Here is a 17,011-nt window from a genome sequence, read left to right on the forward strand (position 1 = left end):
CAGTAAATATCCAAAATACATATGCTTCAGTGTGTATATCTTTAAAAGAAATGATGATGATGATAATAATAATGAACCTAATTCATACACAAAAATTTAGTTGCCAAGAGTATTCCACGCGTATTTTTTCTCCCGTATTATTAACGAAAGTATGACGATAACAGGACGTGGTCGACTGTCTAGAATGTTCGTTAATATCTTCGCGACCACTGTACCAAATATCATAGCAATTATCACATTCATAGAAATGCTTCATGTAAAAGAATCAGACGTTGCAGCGAAAACTCCATTTACTTCCATTATAAGCCGACGAATACCAAGCACCGGGTTCAACACCAGCGCCTCTAGCGGATCATTTTCGAGTGGAACCAGCCAGAGCGCGCAGAACAGTGCCGTTTTCCACACTACGTTATTCAAGGCGCTGTAGTTCAACTATGCGCTTCTCAAATTTGTATCAGTATTGTCAGAAAGTGACGGTAAGATGGCACTGTATGTACTATGTAACCACAATATGATATATAGGTACTAATAAAACACTGAAGTAGATTTTTAGCAAAGTAATAAAAACGATAATTTTTTTCTTAATTACCATTTGAATTCTCTTTCCTCACGCAAAGTTTTGTGTTACATTTCTAACAGTTTCCAAGACAAGCGCATATTTTCTTTTGAGCATTTCACTGACATACTTTCCTTTAGACCAATACATGTGTATATGTTGAGCAGTATTACCTTATAGTTTCTTTTTTTTCGGGCTATAAAATACTAGTTCGTAATTACTAATTTTAACCTTGGTATTAGAAGTTGTTCAAAGACGAAATGGTAATTTTGGGCCATTTTAAAGGAAGTTTTCATTTTCCACTTTAGTTTCTCCATAGTTCTCTATCACTTCATTTGAAACATTTTAGCTCAAAAATTTCGGGAATGGCTGTAGCCCCATCAGTTCCCTCCTTACGTACGCCAATGTGCAACTTACAATACATACATACATATATAATTATAAATCGACAAGGGTTAGGTGGCAGGACAGACCCAGCAACTGCAACTATTATAACTTGACAAGTTTAAAAACAAGACGCTGCAAATTGCTGTTGCGCAGCTCACACCACATTTCCCCACTCCAATCTCCGCAGCGACGTTGGTTCGCAGTGTTGCAACCTGGAGGGAGCGGAATGGTCTGAGGATTTTCAACGAAATTTGTATTCGCTTTTTCCTGGACTGTTTCCTACCTGTCGGAGTACAGAACTTCAGCTCACCTTTCGCCAACGACTCTTTTCCTTCTTTTAAATCTTGAACTCCCCGATGGCGCAGTGGTAGCGTCGTCACCTTGTAATCAAGGGATACTGGGTTGGATTCCCGGTGAAGGCACATAGTGGTTCGGATCCCACTTTAAACTGTACGTCCAGTCCCGATTAGCCTTACTGTGCGTAAAGTGGACTTAGAACAACAAATCAATCCAATCCAATTCTTTTAAAACTTGAGAAACCATCCATTTAGATACTCACGTGGCGGCGCTTGTGGACTCGACAACAGTATACTTAATTTTATATAACTCCTTCGGATTTCGCAAATATGTTGCAACATTGTAAACAATTTCTCTGGCCTGTCTTCTAAGGGGCTTTCCAGAGCAGATTGTGGATTCCGTTGGGCCCGGCATGATTTGATTTTTGCAATTCAAAAATATGCAGCCAAGAGTAAAGAGCAAGAACATTTCAGTGCACAGAACACAGGCAAGCGTGGTATCAGATTGTCTTCTCGTAGTGGGCCTCCCCCATGGCGCAGTGGTAGCGTCATTGCCTTGTAATCAAGGGGTCCCGGGTTCGATACCCGGTGGAGGCACAAGTGGTTCGGATTCCACTTAAAACTGTAGGTCCAGTCCCGATTAGCCTTATTGTGCATAAAGTGGACTTAAAACGCCAACTCAAACCAAACCAAGCCTTCTCGTAGTGATTGTTGTACGATAAACAAAAGAACCCCCACCCCACTCGGCTATTTAAAAAAAAAAACAGGCCACTGCTCGATGTCGCTTTCAGATAATGAAGGAATTCGCCCAGAAGTTTCTCTTCGTTATAAACCTCAACGCGCGTGCGTAATACTACAGTTTACGATCCGCGCACCGCACGCATTTTCAAAGACCGGATTAAATAAATCAAATGAACCACTGATAAACTGATATGAGCCGGCACCGACAATCTACACAGTAAAAATAGTTTGTCATATTTGTTTTAGCTTAATTTTGCTGAGTTGGCACCACTCGTAGTTTCAAGGCCAGATCAGTACGTAGAAGAGTGGTAGGGAGGATGACGTAATAGGAAGTGCTCCGCAGCGATCTGCGCATATCGGGACTTAACTTGTCAGGCTATAGTTATTTTCTGTAACTAGCTTCCAACAATCAAGAAGGTACGTGAAACTACAATTATTTCCCTCTCCATCTGTCCTTGTCCTTCATATGCTGAAGCAAAAATTACCCTCCCTTTCCCTTCACTTCTACATAGGAGAACAAAGAGAAAGTTGCATCATTCCCCCCCGATGCTTTCTCCGCCAACGAGCGTCGTCAGTTGGCAGAGAAGAAAGTAATTTCTTTTGAAGTCTGTCCTTGTTCACCGCGATCACAGGCATAATGGGAACAAACTGTTCTCTGAGACAATAGGCCTGACCGAAATCGAATTGTATTCGTCTTCTGAGCCGCTCTGTCTTCAAAGAATCGCATCGGGGGCTTTGAACGACCGCTTCGTTCGATATTGCTTTCGTAAAACAAAAGTATCTTCTTCTATGCAATCTGCCAGCACAGAAAACAAAGTGACTTTTCCGTAAAGAAAAAAAGGACTGGTTTTGGATTCACTAATGCGTCGTAAATGGGACAAGTGTGAGCTTCGGCCGCGGCACTAGATTATAAATATTTCGTCTGTCTCAACACTAGTATTGTATGTGATTGTTATTTTACATAGATCTCTACATCATTAGCTAAGACTTAATCGTGATTGTTATTGTTATTTTACGTAGCTCCGTACCTCTCTAGTTAAGACTTATTCGTGATTGTTCCTATTCTTGTTATTTTACGTAGTTCTCTACCTCTCTAGCTAAGACTTATTCGTGATTGTTATTGTTATTTTCCATAGCCCTATCTCTCTCTCTCTCTCTCTCTCTCTCTCTCTCTCTCTCTCTCTAGCTAAGACTTATTCTTATTCCTGATTGTTATTTTACGTAGTTCACTACCTCTTTAGTTAAGACTTATTCGAGATTGTTCCATTTATTGTTATTTTACGTAGTTCTCTACCTCAGATTTATTCGTGATTGTTGTTATTCTTGTTATTTATGTAGCTCTTTATCTATCTAGATACGACTTATTCGTGATTATTATTGTTCTTTTATGTAGCTATCTACCTCTCTAGCTAAGACTTATTTGTGATTGTTATTGTTATTTTACGTAGTCCTCTACTTCTCTAGCTAAGACTTATTCCTGATTGTTATTGTTATTTTACGTAGCCCTCTATCTCTCTAGCTAAGACTTATTCCTGATTGTTATTTTTTGTTATTTTACGTAGTTCTCTACTTCTCTAGTTAAGACTTATTCGAGATTGTTCCTATTTTGTTATTTTACGTATTTCTCTACCTCAGGCTTACTCGTGATTCTTATTGTTATTTTATGTAGCTCTCTAGCTCATATTGACTTTGATTTCTATTTAGCGTCGCGTATCTTCCATCTTTGGCTAACCGCAACAATGAAGATGAGTGATGATATTATGAAGTTGGTGAAGGGACGACACTCACAAAGCCTATCCATACCCAGGCCGAGAATCACACCGAGAACTCCTGGAGTCATCGCACGCTGCGTTAACCACTCCGCCACATAGTGGTTTAGTCTCTCGTCACCCGTGTCTAAGCAATGTCCCTGCCTAGTTGGAGCACACGTATATTACGCTGACTTGTATACATCACTCTGCCCTACCGTCTAAAGTGGTTTTGTTAAGGATTTCCTGCAGCAGAGTTAAAGGGGCTGTTTCAATATTCGCCCGCAGTGAGAAATCTCGAAGCTAGAAACAAACAAGTTTACCAGTTGCCAAGGGCCTTCCACTGCAGCATCCCTTTGAGGAGGAAAACGTTCGTGGGGAAATCTCGGCAGCCTCTCACACAGCTTAGCGTCAGATGTCTTTGATATATTCGCGCGTCTACCACGAATCCCTTCTTCGGTCAACAAAGGGTCTTATCCCTCCCTCGTCGCTAAACGAGCAAACATCAAAGAGCGCTGAAGGTCGTGTGAGAAAATGGGGATTCGGAGCTCGGGCCAAGGTCACGGCCACAGAAGATCAATTTCACTCGGTGGAGTCTCTTGAAGTAATGTTACTTTTAACATCATTACAAGTAACCCTTACTTCAGTCTGTTCCTTCTTTGGTTTAGCATCCATGCTCAGATAAGACTAAGAACAACCTGGAAATAATCTTCATGGTTTGGTGATCCAAACTCACGCATCATTCACGGGCAATTGACATAATGTGCTCTCAGCTTCTGAATAATAATTTTTCGATTTTCAGAAGAAAGTTGATCTTGGAGAAAAAACATTGCCTTCCCTCTGCTACCAGCTTTTTTTTCCGCAAGAATTCTCAGCATCTGATAATGGTTTCTTCTTTTCCAGGAGAAAGTTGATTGACTTCACTATGCTGCCATTTTTTGCTTATCACGAAGATGAGGATGAGTGGTGAAATTGATGAACGGAAACACACACAGAACGCCCATGCCCAAGCCGGGATTCAAACCCAGGAGAAGGTTGACTTTTGAGAATTGATATCTCTCTCTCTCTCTCTATCTATCTGCTACCTGCCTTCTTCCTTTTTCCTCATGAAAAAGTTGATCTTGCAGACCTGATGCTCTCTATCTTTTCTGCCTGGATAAATTCTCAGCATCTGAACAATATTTCTTCTCTTCCAGGAGAAGGTTACCATTTGAAAATCCATGCCCCCTCTGTGCTCCTTGTGCTCCTGCCTTCCTCTCTCAAGAAATCTCAGAATCTGAAAATGGTTTCTTCTCCAGGAGAAATTTTACCTTGGAGAATTGAAGCTCTTTATCCATTCTTCCCATATGAATTCTCAGTATCTGAAAATGGTTTCTTCTTTTTCAGGAGAAGGTTGATCTTGGAGAACTGATGCTCTCCCTCTGCTACCTGCCGACCGCTGGAAGACTCACAGTGACCATTATCAAGGCTAGGAACCTCAAAGCAATGGACATCACGGGTTCCTCTGGTAAGTACCATTAGCAGTGATGCATGGATGTAACTTGTGATATATGGCATTACCGTGAGAGACGAATGGGTCACTTTACTCCTAAAACTTGAAAAATGGTGTACATTTTTTCCCACGTAGGCACTTCCTCTCCAGGGTTTTAGAAATACTGCCATACCTGTTAACTTAATCAAACGTTAATCATAGTATTTTAAACTATTCAGTTTCTTGTTTTCGTCACATCCATATTAAAATGGGCGAAAGGCAAAAGCATTGTATAGGATTTGGACGAAAACTCTGAATTTTGCTTGGTTGAATTAAGTTTGGCGACAAAAGAAACATCAATCTTTGAACATTTCACTTTTAAATATAAATTTGGGTTATTCAGAAAACTGAATTTACATTTGACAGGCAGTATGCTCACTTCCGATACAATCAAGATTAAGTGTCGGTTGTCTTAATCTCTTCCAACAGTACTGGACACGTAGAGCAAATACACACAGTGCTTAATACTGCCAAAAGCAATTGCTTTAGGTAATATTAACCTTCACAGAAGAACTCTTCATGCATACATCTATTAATACCTTGAACCATGGTTATCTAGTAACGTAAGAGGTATTGTGGGTATTATTAACTACCCCTTATTACGAATAGAGTAGCCTGATAGGTTGTTGGATCTCAAGATTCTGAACGTTAATTAATTCGGGTGTGATTAAACGAGGCATTGGAAGCTCGAAGTTTCGTAGAGATGTATCAGTATGAACTTACTTTCTACTTAAAACGAGAGTACTACTAATTTTCATTGTGTTTCTCAACACTCAGCAAGACCAGGTTCTTTTCAGTTCTTTGAGTGAGAATGAGACAACGTAATTTACCTAAACCTTCTTTTTTCAGCCACAATAAGCGAATACTACTCGCTTGACTTTGCCTCCCTTTATATATGGTTTCATCCTGAATAGCTTAAACATATATCTTTGTAAGCCAATTTCTTTTCGGGATTCTCATCTTCTAGAACGCCCGTAGAAACATGTCTAAAATGTATTTAAAATCAATTTAAAAAGACAGTAAATAGTACTGAAAATATATTAGTTCCAAGCAAATGACAAACATAAGATGTCAAATAAGCTTGTTGTTGCATTTTGCGCCATCTTGTGTCAACAATAAGAATTTCTCTTCTTCCTTTCCGTTTGCACCTGGAATTGTGGCTACATTCACCGAGATTGTTCCTATGACAGGATAGGTGTTATTTGCAGGCTCTCATCTATGATAATCACGTGAAGTGAGGCGCACTTCATTTCCCTAACAACTTTACGCTACATTCCTGGCTCTTGCCGAGAGAAATTAATGGGAGTGCATTAACTTGCTCTACATATTTCTCATTCCCTCTCAGCCTCCTCACGCCCTACTTTACAGTCGCTTTGCATTGTGGGAAGGAGAGTCGTTTGGTTCTTTAATTAGGCATATCCGGGTTGGGAGTGCAAGTCAGGCATTCCTTAGAGTTTTGTATTTTCTGTCTTCAGAGGGTGTTCTTACGTCACATTTCTGGATGAATATATCCTGAAGGATGACTTTAGTTTAGTCCTCAATTAGTTGTTTTAATCAAAACTACAGGAAGATGAATTTATTTTTGTGCGTCGTAGCAAAATTGTAATTAGCATACAATGTAAATTGGACAGGCGAAATTTATTTTGATGGTGGTGGGAATCGAATCTACGTCAGACCTGTGACTTGTACTACAAATCCGTTGCTCTAACCAACTTCTCCACTATTTCATTTGAAGACGAGAGAAGATATGCTCTCCTGAAACGTATATTTTAAAGCACTAGACACTGCAATTAACATTGCATGATAATGTAAAACCATTATCACTAACATCTAACATTCAGAGACAATTGCAATTGTTTCCACCACGATTCGACCTTTATGTGTCATTTGGCGACTAAATTCTAATACTTAGGCACCAAAGCTGAAAACATAGTCGCTAGAGCGTGATTCGATAGCAAGTCAAAGCACACGAAACATGTAAAGGTCTGCTCATTTTACAACTATGCAGGCAAATGAAAATATGCTTAACGCAATCCCAATTTGTGAGTAGTAATATGTACTTCACATTTATGTTACTGCATATCTTGAAAAGTGAAACATCTTGTTTAATATCACTTTGGATTTGAATGATTTGCTTTATTTTACTTCGCTTCTTGTGCCACTTTTGCGAAGATGGGGATCAGTGATGAATGGACACTCGCAAACATCCATGCCCAGGCCGGGATTCGAACCCGGGGCCCCTCGCGTCGTAGCGCGATGTGGTAACCACTCCGATAAATATAATGTAAATGGGAGAAAAAATTCACTTGGTGAGCATCAGGCGTGAAGTGTGTCATTCGAGACACTCATGCCAGTGACAGTGTAATTGTTGGTAATTTTTGTAGTTCATATAATTAATGAACAACTGCACCTCTATAAACAAAACATTAATGAAAAATTATTATCGTTATTGTGAGTTTTAGCGAATGGTAAATTATAGAATAGAATAGAATGGTCTTTATTTAAGCAGGCGTGTTTCTGCCTCGTGGGCCGTTCTTACAACCAACCCTTGTCAAAGATACAATAAATTAATAAATACATAGCAAAAAATGCATTGATCATGATAATACAATAAAGATAATAAAAAACTATGCAATGATAAAATAATACATTAAATAGATTAGTATATATACTGTGGAGTAAAGATAAGTAATAAGTCTTTGGTAGTTCAATATGTGTGTGAGGGGGGGGGTTAGGTTAGGTATGCATTATATGATGTATAAGTGCAGGAGAAATTGTTAACATATGAAGGTTAATTTAGTTGTTGGGAAAATAGTAAGATCTTAAGATTTTGATGGCAGATAATGTTAGTCAATGGTGGAGGCAGTTTATTCCATTCCCTGATCCCTGTAACAATGAAGGACTTGTTATAGGTGGCGGTTTTATGTTTGGGAATTTTTAGATTGTGCTTCTTGCGGATGTTTTGTTCGACCGAAGTTCTACGAGAGCAGATCTTATCGGTTAAGTATTTTGGGGAGCCACTCTTAAGTATTTTGTGCATCAAGGTGAGTGTTAAGTATTTTCTTCTATTGTTAATGGTTAGCCAAGAAAGTTTCTTTAAATAGGGTGTGACATACAATAATTGATTATTATTTTTAATTAATGATGGTCATTTTTGTAATTATTGTAATTAATAAATAATTGGCCACATTTAATCAACAAAGAAATCAGTGATTCAGTGGCAACATGTATGCTTGAATTTTAGAGATAAAAAAGGGGGTGAGTCCGTAAGCCCCCCACCCCCTCCTCAGGTAAATAAGTTTCTCGTACGGCATGGGTAAGCTAAGTCATCGTTAAGAATTGTTTAGTTAGAGAAAACTGGTGCAAAATTAGAAAGATACAACGTCAAGCAAACAAGAACTTTGATCTTGAAGCTTAGGGTCGATCTGAACCGTCACGGTACGAGTGGAACTTCAAAAAGAAGACCGAGAAACGAAACTAATTCACAGAGAAAGCTGCTTTTGTCACGTCAAGGGGAATTGTGAATGGATGCCGCCCCTCTTTCCCGTTGCAGCAACAGGTCGATGACCTAAACGGGTCGATGGAAAGGTCATCTCCTGCGCGGAGAACGTCTGCGCAGATTCCGCCGTGACCTCTTTCGGTCGGGGTGGGAAACAAGGTCACAACTCTGTTTTCAGCGACCCAGAATGCTGCGCGGTTCATTCGCCTGCCTGCAAAATACCAGAGCGTTGACCTCCACGGTAGACAACTTGCGCCATCGATTTTGCAGACGTTCCGTGGCTAAAAATAGATCCGAATCCAACAGGTGATTTGAATGGACTGGGGGTTTAAGAACGGGTTAAGATTCCGGGTGCTGGAAATCTATTCTACTCTCACATACGTTATTATTTCTAGTGTTAAATACAACTATTTATCCTTATTAATAAATATAATGTGAAACACTAAAACGAAAATAAACAGTCCGTGTGTGGGTAGATTGAAGAACTGTTTAACCTGGAAAGCTAAAATTGGAAACACTCAACCGAAAAAAGTTCTACATTCAAGTTTAGATAAGAGCACGTGTTTCATTGCATTTGTTCTCTTACCTATTTTGTCTAATCATCCTTCATCACGGCATTTACTGAAAGGGGTAAACAAGCTTTTTTTAAACACATTTCAAAACACAATGTAATGTTGATTCTCGAAACAATTTGGGACAGTATCGATTTATGTAACAATCATAGGTCATTCGTACTAATAAGAAGATTGGAGGATGGCGTAATGGTAATGTCGTCACCATGTAATCTAGGGGTCCCGGGTTCGATACCAGGCGGAAACTCATTGCTCAAAATTTCGGATCACACTTTAAACATTGACGGTCATAGTACGGTATTTCCCCGACAATAGGTATAAATATACAAGATCCGCGGTAGCTCAGTCAGTAGTCGGCCCCTGTGGCGGAGTGGTTAGCACAAGCGCTACGACGCCAGGGGTCCCGGGTTCGAATCCTGGCTCGGACATGGATGTTTGTGATTGTCTGTCCTGAAAAGTCCTGAAATTGAAATATGAATGAAATGATATGAGTGAATGAAATGGGATGGTGGAAGCTTTCGTATAGGGGCTTTACTTTTAAGAAAAAAAAAGAAAAAAAAGTCGTTAGAGCATCTGACTACCATGGGAAAGACCCGGGTTCAATCACCGACGGGGGAGAACCGGGATTTTTTTCACATTTCCAAGCAGCTCCGGCGCCCACCCAGCGTCGTATAAAGTGGGTACCTGGAGGAAACTCTGGGGGATAAAGGCGGCCAGGTGCGCGATGCTGATCACATCACCCCCACCTTCGGCCGTGATCAAGAAAGTGTGGGGCCCTGTACGCCTTTATGGCATGGTGCAAAGCACAGAGGAGCACTTTACTTTTATAGGTATAAATTGGTTTCGATAATAATATTAGTGGAAACAGTTTTTGGCTCTATAGTTGAATACATGTTATTAAGTTATTATTTTCATGGGCACGTAACATCAAAACTAAGCCTTCATGAACAATATGGTATTTTAAAATATATTAGCTTTGATGTCCTCTATGGAAGGCAAGAATTGTCGGTGAAGTACGATTAACATCTTGCATATAATCTACCTACTGCAGATACCTGACATATCAAAGAAGCATATATTAGTAAATTATTTTAAAAATTGTACAAAATTTCGAAACTTTTTTTCAAATTTTGTGCATTCTCCACAACATTAGACCTGGCTTTTCTTTTTAAAATATACCCTTAAACATTTTCACTGCTACATAACTTCTGTTGTGTTTTTTAAGACAAAGATGTACATATCTAGATATGTACAGTACCTGCAATGCAAACAGTAAACCTAAATCCTGAAAATCTTGCTTCGCTGCAATGTGTGTAGAGGTAGGCAACGTACATGACGCATTACAGTTAACCGAGTATTTCAGAGATACGTATCCTAAGTTTTCTTTGCCGATGACTGTACAAATGTTTTTCCAAGCAACTCAATCAAACATTTCTGGTGCTACAACATCACTCTGGCCAGTAAAGACGATAAAGAAGCACGTTATGCGTCAATTAGAAGATACTGTCTAACAAGTACCAATGAACGCATGTAACAGATTTAATTAACTGCGTTTATTCATCCGAAACGAAACTGTGGGGCATACAGTATTCTCTTTGATATACAGGATTGTTTCAAGGAGTTCTTAATTTCCAAATCGACCCTTAATTTCAGTAGTGGTACTATTTCATTTTCTTCTTTACCTCTTCTCAAAATCTTCTCTTAATTTCCTTTTCCTTTGCGCTGTTTCCTCAGATACAGTCTCAGCTTACATTACAAAAAAGGGAATTTTTAAATTTGGTTCGCAACATGTTTACTAAATGGTCCTTGGTGTATTGGCACGGATGGAAATACACACGGAAAACAAAATGCATCGATTGATGCACTAAATGTGTTTTATGGCCTTTGCGAAGAACCAGGATTACAGTCAGATGCATGCATTTTTGTATATCTTAAAGGTAACATCAGTGCATCGTATGATGCAAGTGAGTATGTCAAGATGCACTTTAATGCATCAGTTGATTTTAGTTTAGTTCTTCGTCTGAGGAAGACCCTGATACAGGGTTGAAATGTTACGTGTTAAGTGTTTTTATATCTTAATAAACGGCCTCGGTCAGCAATTTAAGTGTTTTTGGCCCACCAATGTTTTTCATTTTTTAAAAACGTCTTTTCTGCTTTGCTAACCTACTTACAGTATCACTTCTGCTTGCAAAACGATAAGAAATTCATGATCTAGAATAATGTCGTGGATATTTTTCAGTAGTAAGGCCCATATTCAGAATGGAAATAAATGTTCCACTTTCAGCAGATACTGGTATATTTCTTGCGAAGCTTACGAAGTTGAAACGCCTAGAATCGCTGCAACCCAATATACACTGTATCGAGAGTGGTTGCATAAGTCACAGGAAACCATCGACTTCTCCCTTCTTATTTCATTCATCATGAAATGAATTCCGCATTCTATCCTTTTTAACATTCTTTATCAACCTTCTCCATTTAAATCCAGCCACCTCCTCCATCTCATCCATCCATCTAATTGTATTCTTATCTTTTGGTTTGTATTTAGTAACAAATCCTTATTCCGTTTTTCTTTTGCTACCTAAAACTGTTTTATTTAAAACAAACACGGGACTGCCTGAAATTGAAAATTGATAAAAATAACTAAAATGTGCTCTCGTCGGGAATAGAATCTAGGATCTCATGATTACAAGCCGAAAGGATAACCACTACGCAACAGGTTACGCAAACCTTCATTTCGAAGCTTTTCATTTTTATTTTTTTATTTTTTATTTTTTTCGAGATACGGCGTTTCTTATGAGAATCTCTCAGATAGTAAGTATGGCGCTTTCGCAAGGCTCTCAAATATCAATCTGTCTTTCATGTAAACCGCCTGAAAATCTCATTCGGAGAGACTAACCAGACACTGACGCCTAGATGTAAAGTCTCTGCGGGTTAAATACAGTAAGCTCTCTTTAATTCGAACTTGGATAATTCGAACAAAAGCACATTCCCCTTGAAACCCCTATCTAAAACAATGTTAAAAATGACTACTTAATTCGAATTTTGAAGGTTACATTTGGATAATTCGAAGTCAGGTTTCCAATAATTTAACATAAATCTTTCCAAGAATGACCAAAGTGGTTGCTACATGAGAAATTCTAACAGATGACTCGTCCCCCCTTCTTCTTTAAAAGGTTGTTTTTATGGTTAACAGATGTGCCGACTGTAGATAAGAGAAGGCAGCGGGAATCCCCAGAGCTTTTGTTTGTAGGACCTTCACCCTATCAGAAACAAGTTGAGAGGGGAGCGGATATCCGGGCAGAAGGGGTCATTTGTCTGTGTGTTTTAGTGGAGTCACAGTGTCGAAACGTGGTGCGTACAGTAGCTTAACATTAGATACGAAAGTTGAAGTGCTTAGAGAGGTAGAAAGAGGAATGAAAAAACAATCACGTGATGCGAATGTTCCAATAAGTGTACTGTTCCTGGATGGAGATATGGATAAAACATAGCAGTTGTAATGTGTAGTATTTGCGTATTAATGTAGTTTTATGTTTAATACAGTGTGTTATTTCATTGGTGCGTTTTTATTCTGGTTAATTCGAATTTTGGATAATTCGAACTTTTTTCGTAGCCTCTTGGAGTTCGAATTGTGCATTGTGTGCCCTCTTGCAAGTGTGCTTGTGATTATCCCACTCATCTAATGATAGGTTCGGAGTGAAGGAAATGGTAATGTAGATTAATACTAAGTCGCAAAAGATAAAAACCAGACGGTGAACAATTGATTGATTGATTGATTGATTTAGTTTATTTTACTTCGCGTTTTGTGCCTCTTGGCTAATTTGCGAAGATGGGGATGAGTGATGAAATGATGAAATTGATGAATGGACATTCACAAACAACCAAGCCCGACCGGGATTCGAACCCGGGACCCTTGGCGTCGCAGCGCGATGTGCTAACCACTCGGCCACAGGGTCGGGCACGGTGAACAATTAACATATTTAATAGGAACTGGACGTTATGACCGACACATTCAAGTACATTGAAACCATAATATAGAAAAGAATTACACAGAATACATCTGCTTCTGATTCCTCTTCTTCTGGCCGTGAAGACCATACCTTGTAGCCAGACGCTTAATACCTGGACCGTATCATCTAAGCACCACACGGATCCACATCATCGCGATTAGCCGAAAGTGGTAAGATAACAAATCTTGGTTTTTCATCAAGATGAATTTGTTCAGGTTCAGATCGGTATTGTTATATACAGTATGCGCCAAAATATACAGTACTGAAATGAAAAGATGAACAAACGTATAAGACAAGTTACAATATAGTGACTGGTCTATATGCAACCCAAATAACAATTGTGCCTTTTGGGTTGCATAACTGTCAGGAAACCTTAGGTTAGGTTAGGTTAGGTTAGGGCATGTGGAGTGGACGATTGTCATTTGGGTTGCATATAGACCAGCCACCTTTCTCAAACTCGGTCCACCTTCACGACCGCTTCCATATGAGCGGAAATAATGTTCAACTATGAATACTTTTTCCTCCGTCGAGAGACCCATTTCCAACAACAACTGCACAACACAACTTCCTTTTCACTACTGCGAACACGTACAGCTGGAGCTATGCCCCGTCGACAAACGCAACCACGTGTTCGAGATGCGCGAGTTTCAGTACTGTATATTTTGGCGCATATCGTATTTGTGTCAGATGAGAAAATATTGTAACCAAACTAATTTATAAAGATAAACGGAAAGCTGTAAATGGCTGTATCCTAATGTCCAATAGCCCGATATTACTCAAACTTGCGCCACTAAAAAGCTAAATTTAAGTTCTTTCTATTGCGTATATGAAATATTCTTAAATGTAAATTAAATAACAATTAAAACGATAATAGACGAACAACAACAGTAAACAAACATAACAGATACAAAATAAATAAGGCGTAACAGCTGTTGGAATGAGAATATGGAAAGTATAAACTATAGAAAAACAGAAAAGTTGATGATAACAGTGTGCAAAATTTCAAGGAAATCCGACCACGGATCTTCGCCAATTGGGTTTAGAAACACGTAAGGAAGTGAACCTTGTGGTGGGTGATTTAATGACTGGCCTTGTAACCGAAGCTGTGTTTTCCTTCTTCATTACCCACTCCCTCCGTCCGTGCGAGGACAAAGCACGGGAAAAGATCTGAACAACCTTCAACTTTGCACAGTATCAGCTGCAGAGGAGGATAAACGTGGGATCAGATTTCCTGGAAAGCAAGAGTAATACCTTGGAATCGATGGATTCGCCGTCTCTGTCCTCCGAAGGGAAGAAGAGGAGCGCTTTGAAAGAACCTGGGAGACAGAACCGTCGCACACAGATGTTCCCAAAATTTTCATCCTCCTTTCCCATGACGCCAATGCATTAGAGACGAAATTTAATTTCAGCCTTTTGTTTCACAAGTGAATAAATCAATCAAAGTCAGACCTTCACGGTTACTTTTCTGTATGAACTTTTTAAAACAAAACTTCTATCTCTGTAATGAAAGTGGTGAATGGGTTTGAAATGTCTCGGATGAAAGTTTACGTTGACAACAAAAACGAACGATTGTAGGACACTGTAAGGAAAAAAAATTCTTACACGGGAATAGTGTTAACATTCAATGTTAATCGGACATTATCCATTGTCTAGTGGTTTAAACTACACTTATTCTACCACCACGTTTAGAGAGATCATCTTTTCTCTCGTCTTCAGGTAAAATTTATTCTGTCGGTGGTGGGAATCGAACCTACGACAGACCTATGATTTTTACTACAAATCCGGTGCTTTAACCAATTTCTCCATGCCATGTTTTAGTAACTAACAAATATGCATAACGACTAAAAAATTTTGCTCTGGCGAACAATAATTTCTTTGTCTTCTATTTAAACCCATGTTTGGTTATGAAAAGATTCTCTCCGACTATCGACCAGATGAGCTGTGGAAAAAATTTCCAAAAGATTGGAATCTTTTCCACGGCTCACATGGTCGATAGTCCTAGACAATCTCTTCATTATTCGTGTAACTTCAAATGTTTGGTTGCCTTAAACTATTTTTAGGTTATTCAAAGCCAATATTTTTCTCTGTGTACTACATGTATATTGTACACGCTTCTCAAGTTTCATTCTGTTTCATTCAGTTATCAGCCCTTTCGTGCATATATCTATGCTTCTGTGTATGTGTGTGTGTGGGATGTTCAATCGAAGGCCTTTGACATGTTTATGTATCAGGAAAGATTACCCCATTTGAGCGCTTGGTTACCAAGTCAACCTCGCATATTTTTAAACCGCTTCTCGTTTTCAGTTTGCAAGGCACAAAGTGCCAACACAAGCATACTCTTTTGTTAAATATTTGTTATGCGAAAAAGAAATACATCTCTGGTAAAAGCTGTTATGTGCGTTACGTACTATACCCATCATTTCCAGCTGACTTGCTTGCAACGGATGAATTCGAAACTTGTTGAAGTTCCGTCCGGTCATCCTCAACCTGTGGTCCGCGGGTCCCTCAAGGATTTGTTCCACGAAAGCCTGACGAATGTGTTTTTGTTCTTGTCACGAATGTTTCGAGTTTTAGTTTAAGTCCACTTTATGCACACATAGGCTAATTGAGACTGAACCTATAGTTTAAAGTGCGATCCGAACCTCTATGTACCTTCTCTGCATATTAAACCCAGCGCCCCTTGATGACAAAGCGAAAACATTGTCACGAGTGTTCGAGGAGAACCAGACTGTTAATTAAAAAAAAAAAAACAGATTTAAAATTAAGTTTTCTGTATTCTACGGCTTTTAGAGGTAAAAACATGACATTTAAAATAGTTTTTTCTTCAATATTTTAAAATTTCTTATAATTCAAAACGCTTTAATACACATCTCACATTTAAAATCGTCTAAATCAACATGCACTTATTATTATACATTATTATGCGGATTTCCAATCAAATTTATAGTCAACTATCACACCCAGATTTTTTAAGTTGTGTAGTGTGGGAACATCATTAATATTAATTGAATACATATTTAGATTTTTTTAGGGTACCGCCAGAATAAATTAGTGTTAAGCAGTATTTACTGGGATTAATCACAGGACCATTGCGTTTGTATCAATTGTATTTAGCATCAAGGTCACGGTTTAGATCAATTGCTGGTTTTGTATTTGCTGGATCCATTGACGTCATTTCGGTATAACAAAGCATAGCAATGAGGTACACCCAACGGCGAAAGAAACAGTAGGCGAATTGTCCACCACCATTTTCATTCGGGCTGTATTAGACAATGTGATGACAATGAATTTAAATAATGACTTCAATAAGCAGAGAACAATTCCTGCTTCGAACCAACATAGTTTCATTCCTTAAAACAACACAGGATGTAGAATAAAGAAGTAATGAAAACAGCGGTGGATAATTTGCCTACCATTATCTTTGCCGTTGACTGTACATGAGAGAGGATACAAAAAGGACCTTACACAAGTGAACATACGACGTTTCAAAAGAACAAGCCGTCAGTGTAAACGTTATCGCGTATTGTTGTTTTGATGCATGATCTTTAATAATAGAAGCAATCATACAAACTTAGTTGCAACCAGCAAACAACAAACTTTAAAGGATCATCAAAAATTAACCACAAAATGCTTTCTTTTCTTACGTGTCATTCTTTGAAAAGAAAATTATATGT

The 17,011-nt window shown here is 38.8% G+C and overlaps 1 protein-coding gene across 2 annotated transcripts in view; it reads left to right on the forward strand.

Annotated features, from left to right (window-relative positions):
- LOC145993740 (synaptotagmin-10-like) overlaps positions 1–17,011 on the forward strand; it is a 232,718-nt gene that overhangs the window by 154,191 nt on the left and 61,516 nt on the right. For both annotated transcript variants that reach the window (XM_083129489.1, XM_083129490.1), the window contains exon 7: positions 5,115–5,235. In XM_083129489.1, the coding sequence (XP_082985615.1) occupies positions 5,115–5,235 (121 nt within the window). The remainder of the gene's footprint in view (positions 1–5,114; positions 5,236–17,011) is intronic.

The sequence above is a fragment of the Lepisma saccharinum genome, chromosome 10 (genome assembly GCF_977018435.1).
Source record: "Lepisma saccharinum chromosome 10, izLepSacc3.1, whole genome shotgun sequence".
In the NCBI taxonomy this organism is placed as follows: domain Eukaryota; kingdom Metazoa; phylum Arthropoda; class Insecta; order Zygentoma; family Lepismatidae; genus Lepisma; species Lepisma saccharinum.